This window comes from Eutrigla gurnardus, assembly GCF_963514095.1.
Source record: "Eutrigla gurnardus genome assembly, chromosome: 19".
Taxonomy (NCBI): Eukaryota; Metazoa; Chordata; class Actinopteri; order Perciformes; family Triglidae; genus Eutrigla; species Eutrigla gurnardus.
In genome coordinates, this window is record NC_139930.1 from 12,931,006 (window position 1) to 12,948,303 (window position 17,298).

At 39.7% G+C, this 17,298-nt stretch overlaps 3 protein-coding genes and 1 pseudogene across 9 annotated transcripts; 3 read left to right on the top strand and 1 right to left on the bottom strand.

Annotated features, from left to right (window-relative positions):
• Nucleotides 1–495: 495 nt before the first annotated feature.
• On the top strand, nt 496–2,581 carry LOC311029948 (chemerin-like receptor 1 pseudogene; annotated as a pseudogene). The gene is made up of 2 exons (XR_014599350.1): nt 496–668; nt 796–2,581. The product of XR_014599350.1 is annotated as a chemerin-like receptor 1 pseudogene (transcript).
• A 125-nt stretch (nt 2,582–2,706) lies between these two features.
• Nucleotides 2,707–6,197, top strand: rnf185 (ring finger protein 185). Of its 5 annotated transcripts, none has more exons than XM_084035878.1 (7): nt 2,707–2,775; nt 3,026–3,304; nt 4,048–4,066; nt 4,175–4,287; nt 4,444–4,498; nt 4,881–4,998; nt 5,092–6,197. In XM_084035878.1, exons 2-7 carry the CDS (start codon nt 3,126–3,128, stop codon nt 5,187–5,189), a joined length of 582 nt encoding a protein of 193 aa, XP_083892004.1. In that variant the 5' UTR covers nt 2,707–2,775; nt 3,026–3,125; the 3' UTR covers nt 5,190–6,197. The 5 variants fall into 5 exon arrangements, with proteins under 5 accessions (XP_083892004.1, XP_083892006.1, XP_083892007.1 ...); XM_084035880.1 differs by having other exon boundaries at nt 5,095–6,197; XM_084035879.1 differs by lacking the exon at nt 2,707–2,775 and adding an exon at nt 2,794–2,924.
• Nucleotides 6,046–8,538, bottom strand: LOC311030232 (uncharacterized protein). Its single transcript, XM_084035877.1, has 2 exons — nt 8,332–8,538; nt 6,046–7,048 (listed from the first exon to the last, which is right to left on the bottom strand). Exons 1-2 carry the CDS (start codon nt 8,459–8,461, stop codon nt 6,339–6,341), a joined length of 840 nt encoding a protein of 279 aa, XP_083892003.1. The 5' UTR covers nt 8,462–8,538; the 3' UTR covers nt 6,046–6,338.
• A 2,497-nt stretch (nt 8,539–11,035) lies between these two features.
• On the top strand, nt 11,036–16,817 carry ess2 (ess-2 splicing factor homolog). 2 transcript variants are annotated; one of them, XM_084035406.1, is made up of 12 exons: nt 11,036–11,291; nt 11,369–11,604; nt 13,005–13,160; nt 13,325–13,493; nt 13,627–13,704; nt 13,825–13,994; nt 14,242–14,359; nt 14,496–14,629; nt 14,734–14,836; nt 14,957–15,066; nt 15,178–15,293; nt 15,475–16,817. In XM_084035406.1, exons 1-12 carry the CDS (start codon nt 11,051–11,053, stop codon nt 15,752–15,754), a joined length of 1,911 nt encoding a protein of 636 aa, XP_083891532.1. In that variant the 5' UTR covers nt 11,036–11,050; the 3' UTR covers nt 15,755–16,817. The 2 variants fall into 2 exon arrangements, with proteins under 2 accessions (XP_083891532.1, XP_083891531.1); XM_084035405.1 differs by lacking the exons at nt 11,036–11,291; nt 11,369–11,604 and having other exon boundaries at nt 12,802–13,160; nt 15,475–16,802.
• The last annotated feature ends 481 nt before the right edge of the window (nt 16,818–17,298 follow it).

Consider the following 17,298-nt stretch of genomic DNA (forward strand, 5'->3'; position numbering starts at 1 on the left):
TCCCTAAAAGGACACACAGTACAGTGCTTGGTCATACATTGTACATTGTACTTTACATTATACATTGTAATGTTGCCTGTTACCTTTCACCACAGTGATAGAAGTAATCAGTAATAATGACACATTTACATTTACAGTTTAATCTAAAATGCGGTGGTTACTGGTTACCACAAACATGTGGTCGATGCTGTGATTTCTTAGGAAAGGTATGTTTTTGGATGTGAGACTTTCGAGTTCATGATTTTATTTTTTAATTTAATAATTTTTATCTTTCTTACCACATATCTATAGTGCAAAAAATATAATAATTCCCTTTTAGTTATATAACAAATCCTTAAACAGGAAATTACCCGTGACCTATAGTTTTTGCAAACACTGCACTTCTTACCAACCCTTATGCCAGCTTTTGGTTTTGTCTGTGGTTTTGTGGAGGGGAACTCTTTTGTGAAATCGCAACACTTACTTAAAGACTGTAAGACTTTAAATCTATTTGTGAATATGTTTTCAGTAAGTGAGAGGTGGACAGGTTCTCAATTGTTCCATGACATAGCAAGTGAGATTCTTCTTTCGTCAGTATTGCCCTGCCCAGGAAACAGAAGTGAGAAGTGACATCTAGCGAGACTGGAAGACAGCGATTTATAGTTATTGCTTCTACGTCGAGACACAACGTGAGTACTTCACTATATTTTATATAATAGACAAATTTCATGATTGAAAATGTGAAATGTCATAATCATATGTTACTATGTATAGCCGATATGTTTATAATTAAATATACTGTGCTGAACATTTCAGGAAAAATAACCAGCATGGGTGTGGATTATATTGAATATGAGGATTACACTTCAGACAATGAAAGTGAGGACACCAACGCCACAACTGAACTACTGACATTAAATAGTTCACATTCTTCTTTGACTCATGTTCTGGTGACAGTCAATATCATTATATCTGTTATTGGTCTTGGAGGAAATGCACTAGTGATATGGATTTGTGGCTGGAAAATGAAGAGAACCGTCTTCACCACCTGGTACATCAGTCTGGCTATTTCAGACTTTTTATTCTGTGCCTTTTTGCCGCTGGAAGTATTCTACATGATCACCTCACACTGGCCTTTCGGACTGTTCTTCTGCAAGCTCACCTCCTCCGCCCTGTTTCTCAACATGTACAGCTCTGTGTTTCTATTGGTTCTGATCAGCGCAGATCGCTGTGTCATGATTTCATTTCCTGTGTGGTCACATAACTACCGGACAGTGCGGAAAGCAATTGCAGTTGTTGTCCTCATGTGGGTCCTTTCTGCACTCCTGATGTTGCCCTCGCTGATCTTCAGAGAAATCAAAATCCATGGCTCAGTCACTCAGTGCGTCACCAGTTACATGGGCCATCACAGACACAAGGCAGTAGTGCTGACTCGATTCACCTGTGGGTTCCTCATTCCTTTCCTAATGATTGTGTTCTGCTGCTTGGTGCTCAGTGTGAAACTGAGAAGTTTGACCATCAAGTCAACAAAGCCTTATAAAGTCATGGCAGCGCTCATCTTATCATTTTTCATCTGCTGGGTCCCCTATCATAGCTTTGTTCTTATAGAATCAGACTTGAAGGACCACAGCCTGGAAGTACTTCAAATTGGCCTGAAGGTGGGGGCCACCCTGGCTGCAGCAAACAGCTTCATATCCCCAGTTCTCTATGTGTTCATTGGTAACGACTTTAAAAACATCCTAAAGAAGTCTTTGACATCAAGAATAGAGGAGGCAATGGCGGAGGATTTCCGTACAGGTGTTCCCAGTTACTCAAAATCTAAGATGAAGGAAATTATCTAAACAACAATTTGAAACTTTTTTCATCCATGACAAGGAGTATTTTCTCAGTTCAGCACATAATTATAGAGCTGACAACCATGAAATAACCTGATTGTAAACACGATCAAATTTGCACAACCCGAAGTTGGTCCTCTTGACTGTGTTGGTCAGCAATGTATAGCCACTGACATTCATTATTGTGTCTTTTAACCTAAGAAATTACATATATTTTTTACTTTTTAGATTGTTTTCATTGGTGTGAATTAATTGCTTGTGTATATATGTTCGCAAAACCAGCTTGCTACAAAATACCTTATTGTGTTCACTGTTCATGGAAATGTATGAACAAAGAATTTTGAATTGAATTAAATTAATCATTTACAATGTATTAAGTTGAGTTGACTGCACCAAAATTGAAGTGGCAATGTGTCCTCTATTACATTTTTTTTTAAACCATTCCAACACTGGAAAAATCAATATCTTTATTCTTAATCTTGTTATTAGTTTTGATGCATGTCAAAAAATGTATGATGTACTTACATTGTTGTAATTTTATTCTGTTAAATGTCAACCTTCTGTTTGAGTTAGCCCTACTAACAAGCATAAGGCTGCTTTTGTATATTGTTGTTGTTATAGTTCAGAAAAAAATATTAAAATATTCTTATTAATTACTTCTTTACTCAGACGAGGATCTAACACTTATTCTATTTTTTAGCTCTTACTTTATCGGCAATGATATGTTGTGGTTTCTTTCTTTCTTTCTTTTTACAAATGTACTTATTGTAAGTGGTAAATGTAAATGTATTCATATTTCCAAATACAACCATTTGTAACGTTGAACAAGTACTGACGTTTGATTGGTGGAGCCTCTTGTCGTGGTCACGTGATAGGCATGACTCACTCGTAGCCACGCCCCCTTAATTCCCCAGGATCTACTACCGGTTAACGTTGTTGCGGATGTGTGATGCAACGAGATGTAAGGACATTTCTCAACTTTTCTCAACTTTTCATTTCCAGTTAAAAGAAAATAACGTTCGGAACGACACTGCGGATTAACGTTTTTATATCTGAAGATTGTTGGTTTGTCTTCGGTTCGTGAATCTGTCGGTTTCCTCGGTTGCTAACGTAGGTGGGAGCTAACGTTAGCTAGCAGTTAGTGGGTTTACTTCGATTTCTCTCCTTTTGTAACGGTTATTCCATTAAGCTCGTCTTCTCCTCTTTGTTAGCTATACACCTCCATCCGCTGGGCCTCCCTATGTACTCATTTTGAAGCGCTGGTGTGCCAGCGGAGTCACCACACATCTCGCTGAGTGGAACTATCATTAAATGGCCACCGCTGCCCCCCCTCCAGCTCCGGGCTCTGCTGCAGCCACCGAAAACCCGAGTCCCGGATCCAGCAGCTCCACTGCGGCCGACAGTGGCAACCAGGATAGCACTTTTGAGTGTAATATATGTTTGGACACCGCCAAGGATGCGGTGATCAGCCTGTGTGGCCATCTCTTCTGGTAAGAGCTGCTGTCTGTGACTCCTGTTTACACTTTTGCATTACACTCCCAGCTCAGTCAAGCCTTTAAGTTCAAATGTAGGTCAGTCTAGTTGGTGATCTGGGTATACACCCTTCTATCCACGTACATCCTATTGGCCACTATCAGTTTACAACACAACAACCTTCAACAGTCGCATTGCCTTTATCTTTACGTGTGTGTTAGATGTACCGATAATAAAGTTAGTCTACGCCCTGTGGGGCATGGCATTTAAGTGCTTCTCTAGAATAAACATCGTCAACGATAATCACTTAAATTTGGGGATGAATTAATATTGCCGTTTACAACGTATTGTCTGTAACATGGCATATTTGTAAGCAGACAGGTTTTTCATTATGTCACCTTGGTCAATTATATAAAAACGTTTAACCTCTCCAGCCAGGTGCATCCCTTAACATACTCTTCTGTTCTGTCCATTCAGGACAGGACCGGTTTCTAGCATCTGGTCTGATATCAGTGGCGACAGAGCCAATTTAGCTATTCATTTTTAAAAGAAAGTTTAATCCCCTCAACAGGAAGCCATTTTCTTCTTTAGTAGCCGAGCTCCCCCTTAATGTTAACTGGGTGATGCAATGTTTCATTTATGAGCACAGGACATTTTTCCAGTAAATGTTGTATATTTTGCACAGCCACTTTGTTCTCGGAATGTTTCACTAATCAAACCTCTTCAACTTTTATTTTACTTTGCACTTCCTCTCAATCAGTTGGCCTTGCTTGCATCAGGTAAGCCATCCTTTTCTTTCTTCACCATTTATAACGGCAATCACTGTAATTGATAGTGTATAACTGATGCAGATGGTCATGGCATTGGTATCGTTTGTTTTTATGCAGTGGTTGGAGACCAGACCCAACAGACAAGTATGTCCAGTGTGTAAAGCAGGCATCAGCCGAGACAAAGTCATCCCCTTATATGGACGTGGAAGCACAGGTCAACAAGACCCCAGGTGTGTACCTTGTGGGTGCTGTCAGGCTGACTCTGGACTTTATCGTATTAAGTAATCACAACACAGTGTTTAAATGGTTATGAATGTATAAATAATGCAAGTTGGTGTAATCATGTTTTTTTTTTTTTTTATACGATATTTGGTTTTGTTTTATAGAGAAAGAACACCTCCTCGACCACAAGGGCAGAGGCCTGAACCAGAAAACCGTGGTGTAAGTACTTGGTCTTTAAAAAAAAGTCTATGATTTTGTGCCAGCTCAGTACTTTGTTGATACCAACAAAAGGATTGCTAGGCAGCAGTATGTGGTTCGCCTGTGTCAGCTGTGGAGTAACATTATGCATTCATGATGAAACCACCACGTAGAATGATGTAGGCAGTGCAAACCTGTGTTTTATCCAAAAGAACATTTCCCACTGGGATCCATTAGATGGTAATCCCCCAGGTGCCTCATGAGAATGATCGCAAATTTCACTGGCTGTTGCGTCACACTTCACTGTCTTTAGAACTGTACCTCCGATATTGTGAATATATGGCTAGACATTAAGAGACTCCACTCACGTCTTGATGCTAATGGTGAAATACATGTTTCACAGGGCTTTCAAGGGTTTGGCTTTGGAGATGGAGGTTTCCAAATGTCATTTGGAATTGGTGCCTTTCCATTTGGTATTTTTGCTACAGCTTTTAACATCAACGATGGCAGACCTCCTCCAGGTATTTTTTGTTTTTAACACTTCACCATGACCTCTCTGTCTTTTTTTATCAACATTTAATAACCTCTGTTAAACCTGTTAATTTCCTTGCCAGCAGCTCCTGGGACACCGCAGCACATGGACGAACAGTTTCTGTCTCGACTCTTCCTGTTTGTCGCTCTGGTGATTATGTTTTGGCTGCTGATTGCATAAATGCATGGAAAAGACAACATATCTGGCTAACCCAAAACATTTGACATTATTGCACATCATCTCGGTTTGCAATAATGGGACTCTGCCTCCTTTCTGGTAACTATTTTCTATCTCAAACACAAAGCCAACTGAAATAGGGAGTGAAGCAGGTTTTTTCAAAATAAAGGTATATGTTAATTATTGGATAAAACTTTCAAGGTGAACCACATAACATCGGTTGCCTAATGTTTTAACTCATAACACAGTTGCTTTGCAAAGCGCCACATCAAAATTCTGTTTTATTTCTGCCACCCGAACTGTATCAGCTAACGGATTCAAAGGTTATGCTGCTTGATGGAACATGTCTTTTTGTTGATTTAAAAAAAAAAAATCAGATAAATACAGGAGGATTCTCAGGTGAGATAAATGGAAGAGATCATTCTCTGTGCTCTTCGTTGAGTATTGTTCTGGTACTGTTGGTGTATTAAAAAATATACTCTGCTAAACAAAATAAGACCATCAGTGTTCTGTCTTCATAAACTTGGATTTCACACGTCATTCCCTTATGTTGTCTTTTCAGCCTACATGTTTTTTTCTCGTTTCAAAGAATCAGGTATACTCTGAATACTAGCATGTGCCTCCTCCAATTTCTCTCTCTGTTCATTAATGTACTAAACATTTTGTTTTTATCCAGTCTGATTTACCTGATTATCAAAACTAACCAAAATCATACAAGTTTTGTGGAAAAGGATATCAAACATTTTCTCTTTATTTTAGATGAGATAAAAAGAAATCTGTTAATGCATGTAAGCAGTTGGAAGATTAATTTAAAAATATAAATTCTGTATGTTCCTCTTAATTGTAGTCTTTTTTTGGGGTTTTGCTCAGTTTGTCACTGTAATTAAATGTAAAATACTGTAATTATTACTGGAGATGAGGATTGGCTGGTTGAACATGAAGCCACTTTTGTAAATGTAAATTCACTCGATTGACAGTCAAGCTGTGTAAATAAAGATGGTATTCATTATCTGTCTGTTGTTCTGTTGCTTCATTTGAGCCTTACTCATCTATGCACATCAAGACACACACAAAAAAAAGACAAATGGAGATTTTGGTAATTTTTTGAGTTTTTTCAAATGCAAAATAAAGTATAAAAATAGTCATTTTGGCTTAGTCCTGCGTTGATGGCTCTGGCTGTTTCTCTTGAGATCCTGGCTGTGCAACGTTGAACTCCGCTTCGTACATAATTTGCTGGATCTTTATTTTTGTCTCGCACCTTTTCTGTGGAGCGAGTCGCTTCAGAGCGGGCACAAAGCTCAGAAGAAATAGTTCATCCTCATCCCGTGGCCTGTTGGGGAACGAGGCGCCATTGTCTTTGACCAGCCACTTTGTGGGGGATTGTGCACTCTGAGAAGAAGACAACGAAAGTGGCTCCTGAATCAGGCGTCTTTTCCGTCCAGGTTTGCTGATGGGAGTGGTCTGTGGACCCGATGGCATCTTAGCCAGGACAGCCATCTGGGCTATCTGTGTGTCTTGAGACACTGAAGGGAGCTGCGTTGCATATACTACCTGGGGCTTGAGGTCGGGTTGACTCACAGGGACCTTTGTGACAGATTGTGGAGTCTTGACTGCCTCGGATGACGTGGTTTCTCCCTCGACGCTGCCAGATTCGTTGTCAGGATTGTCGTGGTCATCGTCGTTACCACAGATGTCTGCCACTCCGCTTCTTGAGCCAGTGAACGGTGCGATAAAATTCATAAGTTGTCTATATTTCCATCTACTTTGCACGATCTCTCCTTGTTTCTTACTTTTGATCTCCATTCGGACTTCCTTCAAGTACCTGTCTCTCATATTCTTCCATTTTCTTTTACACTCCTCAGCTAGAAAAGTTAAATATCACAGTGTAAGGAGCAAGACATTTCATTTAAAAGAAAATCTGCACAGAAATGAGGAAAATTACAATTTTGCAGTCACAAAAATGTAAAAATTGATCACACAGTGTATTAATTTTTACTATTTAAATATTCTCTGTGGCATGTGGCTGCCAAATATATTCAGTTTATTAAACTATACTATCCTATTCACAAAAGACAAATGTATTATATTAAAGACAAACTGATTATATTCTGTGGTATTTGGCTTAGACTGAACACAACACTAACATTTCAGTTCAATTAACATCAATCGGAAAGTTTTAGCTTAAACTGAGCATTATATTTATCTCTCTATATATAGATATATTTCTCTATATTCTCTTACTCTTTTGATGTGTATGGATTGTATGTGCTCTGCTTTGCTCTGTCAAAGAGCATTTTATAAACTTCTATTTTTAAAGGTGCTATATGAATAAAGTTATTATTATATTCTTCCTGAACAAAGAATATGGGGCAAATGTGTTGGATTGCGTTTGTATTGTATTGTGTATTGTACCTAATGAAGAGGCTATGGGGCTGTGTAAAAAACAGTCCGTGTAACAGTACTGTAAACGGGCCACCAAAATATAAAAACATTACTTTATCGAAGTAACAAAAATCAAATAGATCATTAGACTTTAAGGACAAGGTCACATAAAGAAAGGCTTAACGTACTTGTCTTTATGTTGGTCTTGTCTGGAGGTCATTGTTAGTTCATCCATGTACATGCATAACTCGACCATGACTCCATGCGTCTGATTACATTTGGCCGGGCCCCCGTCCCCTGCCTCTACCATGCCGCGGGGCTTCCGCCGCCGCCGCTTCCACGACACTTTATGTGGAGCTCGTGGCGTCAATGACGAAAGGCACGCGGACTTGGTGCATACACCGAGCACGCGGCGCTGCCGCGGTGTCCTTCTGCGCCGTGCCTCGCTGGGCAGGCGGCCGGCGGCGCAGTAGCGGAGCCGGGCCGTGCCGTGCGATGTAACGCGGCCTACAGCGTGCGAGCTGCGCCTGGTACCGCTAGCACGGTAAGCGCGGCTGCATCTCCGCCACCGGGCTGTACTCGCGCGGATGCAACCGATTAAAACGCTAAAAATGAACTGAATGACAAATGCGAAATGCCTACATCTCCCATAAACACCTAATAGTTTCTTATTACTGTTTGTTTAGTCGTCAACGACAACATAGGCTAGGAAATAACTGTCAGTAAAGTTGTGATAAACCAAAAAACAACAAAAAATACTCACATGGGAGACCCAGTATGATACTGATGCTTCTCCAAGCATTTACCCTACTTTCCGTGCAACGGTAATTCGGCAAAGTGACATTGTACAGCTCTGGGTAATTAAATACAGCCAATATTAACTTATCGTCCATTTTGCCCTACTGTTGTGTCTGTGCGCGGACGCGGAAGCGGCAGTCTTCTCCCGCCTTTTCCGCCCATCTGCTGCCCCGACGCGAGTTATCGCGAGTTGCGGGCTGCCTGCCGCGCCGTGTCGCTCTGCCGTTCAACGGTGGGCATTGTAGTCTTTTGTCGCACGGGGGCGCACGACTCTGCTTTGGCCTCCAACGCTGTCCTTTGTTGTTATAACCCAGGGACATTTTCAGTTTTCTGTGGCAGCATCCTGAGTTCCTGTCATAAATCTCTGGGTTCACCATCATTAGCCTTTTAATAAACATGGTTTGACATAAAATAAAGGTTTTTGTTTGTTTGTTGTTGAAATATTTTGATTATGTGTATAAAAATAGTCTATTGTATGTGAAAATAGTCATATTATGTGTAAGTACTGAGCTTCATACTCACTCATATATCTTTTTTCAATTTTCTGTTGTATATGCACTGCTTTTAGAAAAGAAGAATCTGTTGTTGTACCAGTATTGGGATTTATAAATGGTTTATTGAGACAGAATTGTGAAGCTTTGTGCTTCCATGTGATGTGGCCTATAGTTTGTCATGGTGTTGCATTTCACCCAGATGCAATCTAAAATTAGATGATTAACAAAATGATTTATAATACATTAAATAATTATTTAAACAAACAAGTTCTACATAACAGAACATTTATCCTTAATAGAGGGCTAAATGACACTCGACTCGGAAAGAAAGAAACACAATATTTATATTTTCATGGAGTTCCTGCAACCAGGTCTTTGTTTTTCTTGATTCCTCCGGAGTCCCCAGGGTATCACTATCTGACATGTTTCATGCACAAGCAAGTCTGAGATAAACAACAGGGAGGTTGATCCCCTGCCTCTTCTGGTCACACAGCTTCAGTCTCCCATTCTCCAGGAGGTTTCCGGTCCTGGTCCATGCAGCGAACAAAGACACTGAGCTTTTTCACATGTGATTGGTCTGATGCCGTGTGTGGTTCTCTGTCCAGTTAGTCAATCAGCGTGCAGGTGTATTTCTAATCCTGTGTCTCATGTCTGAATTTTACTGATTTGATTTGTGTTTATTATTATTGAAGTTTCAATCACCATTCTGCATTATAATATGTAACATATTTTGCTTCATAATGCAACATCACACATCATGATAAGGCAGAGAAGACAAGACAAGACATTTTCTTTTCAGCCTTGGCCTGGTGTTTTATGTCACTTCAGCTTGTGTATTTTTAGAGTATATAGAGTATTTTTAGTTGATTAGAACAGTTTATAATGCACCACAAGTAATGTTTAGCAGAAATAAAAGTTGAACTGTTGATTATAGGTGAAAATCCCTTTAAAATAGAAGAGAGCCATCCACACAGCTCCTAAAACATCTTCTAAAGCTGTATCAGCCATGTGGGCCGTGGTGACTTTTCTTTACCTCTTGTACCAAACATTGGTGTTACAGCAACAAAATGAACCTTTATTATTATAATCCCAAGTAATGAATTTTGAACTGTTTGAACCAACGCGGATGTGGTACAATTCCTTCTATTGAGGACCACAATATCTGCTAGATAGCGATCTCACATGCTCCACAAACTATACATCAACAATCTGGACGCTATTAAACCCAAGTGAAAAGGACGGGATGGTGTTTATTGTTATCTGTTTTCAAAAGCCCTTATAAGAGGAGCTTAAGACAGATTGTGGAAATCCATTAATTCTCTGAAGAAGAAAAAAAAAGTGTATTACCTTGTATGAAATCACAGGATTTGTTGGGGAGGGGGGGGAATTTAACCTGTAATAGCTTTACCTCAGCTGCACACATTGTCAGAGAAGTGAGACTGAAAGACTGCACCACACAGATAAGACACACGATGCATGATCGTAATACAAACCACATGGAGGGACCCCTTTTTCTCAATTTACTCTGACCATTTGTGTTTATCTGCAGTAATAACACAAATCTATCAGTGTCACCACACGTCACTAGCAGGATGAGTTATTCAACGACCTAATTACTGTGTGTAATTAGTATGCATTGTTATTTTCAGTGTCATTTACTGAATATATCTACTAATTTGTATCATTCATTGATAAAGCTAAATGGGAAAGCAACATTATGATATAAATTTAAGAGCTAATCCTTAAATTCAGCATAACACAAGTCTCAGGCCGTACCAAAAAAAAAAAAAAAAAAGCGTTCATCTTTAAATCCAGGTTTCTAATACCGAGCAATCCCCTTTTCTCTAAAACCCCAACAATAAGGATCTTAGGAGCTCTCCACTTCTCATTTTATGCAGTGAAATCTGATTTCTTTTGGAGAAAGGAATGAGGCAAGATTAACTGAATCTGCCGTCCTCCCTAACCTCTTCACAAAACTGCCCAGATTAGCTCGGAATTAAGTTTCAACCGTTTTATGTGTCTGGTCCACAGGGGGGATTATAGTTTTACTTCTTTTTTTTTTTTTTGCCTCCCAATTTCACTATAAGGGCCTGACACGCCGTCGTAGAGAGAGGAGAAGCAGAAGAGCAGCTAAGCCTGAACTGTGTTACAAAATCCTGTGATATATTGCCGTTTGTGTTTTCTTTGGTGATGGATGGACTGATCAGGATGGAGAGGCAAAAGTTTCCTTTTACTATTGAAAACATACTGAGCAAATATCCAAATATGAATGGAGACAGATGGACATGTGGAACAAGTGGTGCTGGACTAAAAGAGAACGAAGTGAGTCCGGTTTGCAGCCAGACATCGGAGGCTGTTCATCATGCGTGCCTGTGCTGCTGCTACTGCTCCCACTGTGGAGACATATACCAAACTGATTTCATCCATGAAGGTAAGACCAAACCTATTCTCTTTATGAGAAGAGTCACGTATGTTGACACATGTTTTAATGCAGTCTCCTCCCTGCAGCCTGTCAGTACGCATGGCCCCCAGTGATGCTCAAAGACTCATGCAGGTTAGGAGATCCTCACAGGGAGGAACAGCCATCCGACCAGGTGCCGAGGCGAACCAGACGTCACCGCACTATTTTCACCGAGGAGCAGCTGGATGCACTGGAGGAGTTGTTCCTGCAGAACCAGTATCCAGATGTGACAACGAGAGAGAAACTAGCGCAGCTCATGCACTTAAGGGAGGAAAGAGTAGAGGTAAGACTAGCACATTTAGCCTGTCAACAAATTAGAGTGTTTGTTGTTCCAAAAGCCATAACTTAGGATGTGTGCAAGTTTGAAAGATTTATTTCAACCTTGATATGACAGCAAGAGATTTCACCTAACTTTGTCATATTTTAATAATAATGCTTGTGTTGAGAATAATGTTCAATGATGTTTGTTTAAATGTAAATACACAATGTGCCAAACAAGATAAGAAGCCTATAGTTCAGGTAACAAGAAATTCACAACTAAATAACATGATCTTTTTTCTACTGGTAGGTTTGGTTTAAAAACCGAAGAGCAAAGTGGAGGCGTCAGAAAAGACTAACATTTTGTGTGGGAAACACAGAAAACTAAATTTTGTACTGTAGCCTATATATGGACCGCAACATTGAAAAAGAAGAGGGCCGTGAATGTGTGTGTGTCTGAGCCTGAGTTACATAAATTCAATGGATTTTTTATTGCTATTGTTATCAAATATAACAGCTCGACAAATCCTAATTTGTTATAGTTTGCACTGCTGTGTGAAAAAAAAAGTGTCCTTGAGAACAAATAAAGTTCTTTTGAGAGAGATTGGGTATCGTTTTTTGTTACAATTTGTAACACAAGTTAAAGCGTCATATCAATTTAAAACACGTCTGAACACAATTGATTTATTTCACTGTAGTTAAACATTTTCTCTTTTTAGCTCAAACACCCTTTTGTGTGGGACAATAAAGAGGAAATTGTCCACAGATCCACATATCAATTATTAGGTACCAGTGATTGTCAGTCTGGGGGCTCGGGAGATTATTGGGCTCACATAGTATTTAGTCTGTATGTGGGCAGATAACAGAGCTCAGAGTGAAACCCCTGGGTATTGCTTGGTAAATACAATATCCTTTATGAGTAGTGTTACTGTTATTGTTATTTTTTACTATTTTATTTTTAAATATAACCACAGATTCCTTTACAAAGGGTAATATCAGTACTGCATTCTCAAGTGAATGTCCCACATCTGACTTTTAACATAGAAACACCATTATCATCATTACATTGCAGAACACTACGTTTTTTCCAAGTCATTATTATTGTTTATAGTTATTATAATCATTATTATAACGGAAATATCGTTTTATCTTTTATACTGGAAAGGTCTTGAGAGGCTGTAAACTTCCGGTGACGTAACGATTTCGACTTTCCCAGCTACGCATTACGTTTCTGTACGCTGGTTTTGAATTTAGCCGACAGTAACTAACGACAGTTAGCTAGCTAACTGGATAACCTGACCGTTTCTGACGTTCGCCTAGTCTCAAACGTTACGTTATACTTAAATTACTTTAACTGCGTTCCTCGCGTTTCGAGTCACTCTGTGTTTGTCGTTGAAGAAAAGCGATTAGCCCCGGAGGCTAACAGGTTCTACAATGGAGGGCAGCGCCAGCGTGAGGAAAGCGCTGTCTGGGACTCTAGTCCCTGTAACAGTCACAACAATGGCTCTCCTACAACAACCCGAGGAGAATGAGAAGGGGAAGCCACAGAGAAAAGTCCTCGACGAAGAGGAGTACATTGAGGTAGATATACAGACAATGAGGGACGAGCTATCGGTAGTCAAACGTACACTATAACGAATACAAGATGGAGTAGAAATGAGAAATACATGTCAATTCTACAGTTGTTCTTCATTGTTGTTGTTGTAGTAATACTAATAATCCATCCACCCGTCTACTCCCAACAGAGTTTAGAGAAGATCATTCAGAGGGACTTCTTCCCAGATGTGACTAAATTGCAAGCGCAGAAGGACTATCTTGATGCGGAGGAAACTGGTGACCTGGAGAGAATGAGAGAGATATCCATCCGATATGGATCATCTTTGACAAAATCCACACCACGATCTTCTGCACCATGTGAGTAGTATGAAGGTGAAATTCACCACTGGATTGTCATGTTGTTATACCTTACTTACTGACTGAAAAAAATGTAATCTGAAAGAGCTTTACACCTTTTTTGTGTCCTCATTCGTTCCTCTTTCTATGTAAGACGTCACACCAGCCAGCTTCGAGACGCCAGTGGGCCGCTCAGGGTCTCCCTCCTCCATTCATGGTAATAAGGATGGGGGTAAGTATCTACTTTATTTTTAAGATGAAGAACAGATAACATAGCAATGCACTGAGCTTATTGGATGGACTTTTCGAATGTTTGAAAGGTATTTTATTCCTATTGATGTTGTATTTATAGAGAGCAAGGATGATGACAAGGAAGAGAAAGAGCTGCCCTGTCTGGATCGCTTCCTTGCTAAAAATACCAGTGAGGATAATGCATCATTTGAGCAGATAATGGATCTGGCAGAAGACAAGGAGAAGCTGAGGAATTCCTGGTTATATGAGGCTGAGGCTGAATACAAACAGGTACGTACATTAAATTAAAAGCATATTATTTGTTTGGATTACAGGTGTGCTGATAATTTTCTTATAATTGATAAAAATGTTAATTTGATTTCCTTTCACCAAGTTGTTGCATGTAATGTTTTTGTAATATTCAATTTGCAGCTTCCTCCTGCTACAGTTGATCACTGTCAGTCAGAAGATTATTAAAATAATGGTACGCCCCTGGGCTACATTGGAAACATTTCTAAACACTTCTGATATTTTTCAGCGCCACGAAGAGAACCTTGCATTACCATCAATGGAGATGGCAGCGCTTGAATGTGTCAAAGCTGGACTTGAGACATGGGAGTATAAAGCGAAGAATGCCTTGATGTATTATCCAGAGGGTAAGAAGACCAAATTGGATGGAATTTCTTTCTTAACTTTTTTGACATAAATCCTGATAGGAGGCGTGTAATAAGTCAGATTTAGCTATGGGAGAAAAAATGATTTCCATTTGTTTTCTCATTATTTGTTAATAAGGTGTTCCCGACGATGACGCTCTGTTTAAGAAACCACGAGAGGTAATTCACAAAAACACACGCTTTGCTGGAGACCCATTCAGCAAAGCTCTCAACAAAAGCCAGATTCAGCAGGCTGCTGCCCTCAATGCACAGGTACGTTTTGGTCTATATGTGCCCCTTTCTTGTGAATGAATTGTCTTTGAATGGGAGTCTAAAAAGTGTTGATTCAAGTCTGATGTATCATGTTTTCTGTCCAGTTCAAACAGGGTAAAGTAGGCCCTGATGGGAAAGAGCTCATCCCACATGAATCCCCAACAGTGAATGGATATGGTTTTGAAAATATGCCGTCCCCTGCACCAGGTAAGTGGGTTTCAGTTTCATTCCTGAGACGAATGACACTAAATGTGTGGGCCTTAAAATGCTCCTTCAGCAACTTCCTACATTTGAGTAGATTTCTCAAAGCAGTTTCTCTCCCTTAAGGTGTAGCCGAGTCGCCTCTGATGACCTGGGGTGAAATCGAGAGCACCCCATTTCGTCTGGATGGATCAGACTCCCCATATGTTGAGAGGAATCATGGTCCATCATTTAAGGTACTGAACCTTCAGTAGCAGCTGTGACAATTTGTTAATCATACATTAAAAAATAATATATATATAATATTTGTAAAATGTTGACATTGAATATGTGTTTGTTTTTAAAAGATTCCAGAACCAGGAAGACGAGAACGGCTGGGTTTAAAGATGGCCAATGAAGCTGCGGCTAAAAACCGTGCAAAGAAACAGGAAGCGTTGCGAAAGGTCACAGAGAACCTCGCAAGGTAATGACATTTGACCCTCTCCTGATTATATCTGCTTCTACACCAACTTCTGTCTTGAAAATGGACAGTTAAGCTTAAATTCTAAATTATTTAAAGGCTACTTTTTTACTTTTATTAGTGCAGCTGTGAAGGAGTTGATACTATTATAAACTTACTGACCGCACCAACTTTTGTTTCGCAGTCTTACGCCTAAAGGTCTGAGCCCAGCCCTCACCCCTGCCCTGCAGAGGCTCGTTAATCGGACGTCTAGCAAATACACGGACAAAGCACTACGAGCGAGTTACACCCCATCGCCCTCACACAGAACCGCTGGCTCCAAGTCTCCATTCGGTGGTCCGGCCACTCCCACGGGAACACCAACGCCAACCAAAGCCAAGACACCGAGCTCTCAGGACCTTACATCACTCACAGACGATCTGCTGCAACTTCCCAAGAGACGGAAAGCCTCTGATTATTTCTAAATCAGAGAAGCTGTTCTCTGCTGGGATTTTGCAAAAACAGACATATTATAATATGGAGAACTTTATCACAAACTGTGCAGACCCAGTTTTCTCAAATTTGAAGAGCACATCTTTCCGCTGGAGGACTGGATAAAGACATTCACAGAGGACTGAAGAATTTTTCAGGGGGTTTTTTGTTACCAGGTGGATTGATTTAGATCCCCGAAAAAGCGTCCCATTTTTATTATTTTTTCATATTGTCATTTTGTACAGCTGTCTCCTCTCTCACAACGTTTGCTATCCATGCCACACAGCCACCTACCCAAAAGCACATTCTTTAATGTTACTATGATTATAATCCCGTTGCAATGACATTTCATTTTGTTTTTCTGCACATCATAAATTACTCAAACACAACATCAAACTATTGTGTTTGGGTTAAAAATCGGACAACTCACTGATAATATAAACAAATGTTTCTTTTTGCCCTTTTTTGGGGGAAAAGGCTCCACATCATAAGTCTTTACATTTTTTCTTAAACTCTAATAAAATTGGACTTGTTGGATGCAAAAAGGTCTACAAAATAATATAATACAATTTATCACCAATGACATTGTTATTATTAGATCTGTTCTACCTCCTACTGGTGGGGAACCAAACTGTGAATAAGCAAGCTTCGGCCTAGTCACACTGTTCTGTGTTTAGGCTACAGCCACAAATAAACATGCCCCAAATCTTTTATTTTTTTGTTTTGTGTATCAAATGAAGTTGTCCTGTTGGGGAAGTCAACACAAACACACACACACCTCGATTTAACAACTTTTCAGGGGTCACGGTTCATGGTCGTGGTTCAAATGTCCTATTTTCATAACCAGGGATGTTATCCAGAGGAGTATATCAGACACAATTTTGACTCAGCTGTAGACATGATACTTACACAAGCCTGTTTTTAGTACAGTGACTGTTTAATATGCATGTGTATTTCTTGTAAGACGATGTGTCGACTTTAATGTGGCTCCTGTCATAAAAGCAGTGAAAGGAAAGGTTTGAATATTGTTATCTGTCTTAAATCTATACTGTCATGACGATTATGTACATGATCTTTGATGGCATGATCATGGTCCCTAACATACCACATCATGTGGGCAGTGTACTATACTTAAAACCTGAAACGGGTGTAAAGACATAAGATGTATTTTCAAATATGATAACAAAAGTAAGCCATTTAACTCCCTCAAAGACGTACAGTCTTGTCATTTGACACATGGAAGAGAAGTAAGGCCATGAAATACAACAAATGATATACCGGTAATAACATTCTGGGTAGAAATGCATATTCATGCAATGTTAGTACTAAGGATTTCTCGAGGATCCCAAATGGAAAAGCCAAATCTCATTTCATGCCGGCTTTGAGTGAAATAACTAGTTTAACTGAAATTTGTGACGTCGAGGTAAACTATGTTATTACATTTTTTTTAATTAGTACAATCACACTTCCTCTGATGAGGAAGCCCTGTGTGTCGATGCCATCCTTTCATTTATAATATTTTGGGTTGCTTCCATCT

What these genes read in the sequence shown, in the direction of transcription:
- rnf185 (XM_084035878.1), top strand. Translation starts at nt 3,126, where the DNA reads ATGGCCACCGCTGCCCCCCCTCCAGCTCCGGGCTCTGCTGCAGCCACC. An exon ending in ACAGGTCAACAAGACCCCAG is followed by an intron (nt 4,288 to 4,443) that starts GTGTGTACCTTG and finishes TTTGTTTTATAG; the next exon opens with AGAAAGAACACCTCCTCGAC. An exon ending in CTGAACCAGAAAACCGTGGT is followed by an intron (nt 4,499 to 4,880) that starts GTAAGTACTTGG and finishes CATGTTTCACAG; the next exon opens with GGCTTTCAAGGGTTTGGCTT.
- LOC311030232 (XM_084035877.1), bottom strand. Translation starts at nt 8,461, where the DNA reads ATGGACGATAAGTTAATATTGGCTGTATTTAATTACCCAGAGCTGTAC. An exon ending in TATCATACTGGGTCTCCCAT is followed by an intron (nt 7,049 to 8,331) that starts GTGAGTATTTTT and finishes TAACTTTTCTAG; the next exon opens with CTGAGGAGTGTAAAAGAAAA.
- ess2 (XM_084035406.1), top strand. Translation starts at nt 11,051, where the DNA reads ATGGATGGACTGATCAGGATGGAGAGGCAAAAGTTTCCTTTTACTATT. An exon ending in CTTGATGTATTATCCAGAGG is followed by an intron (nt 14,360 to 14,495) that starts GTAAGAAGACCA and finishes TTTGTTAATAAG; the next exon opens with GTGTTCCCGACGATGACGCT. An exon ending in TATGCCGTCCCCTGCACCAG is followed by an intron (nt 14,837 to 14,956) that starts GTAAGTGGGTTT and finishes CTCTCCCTTAAG; the next exon opens with GTGTAGCCGAGTCGCCTCTG.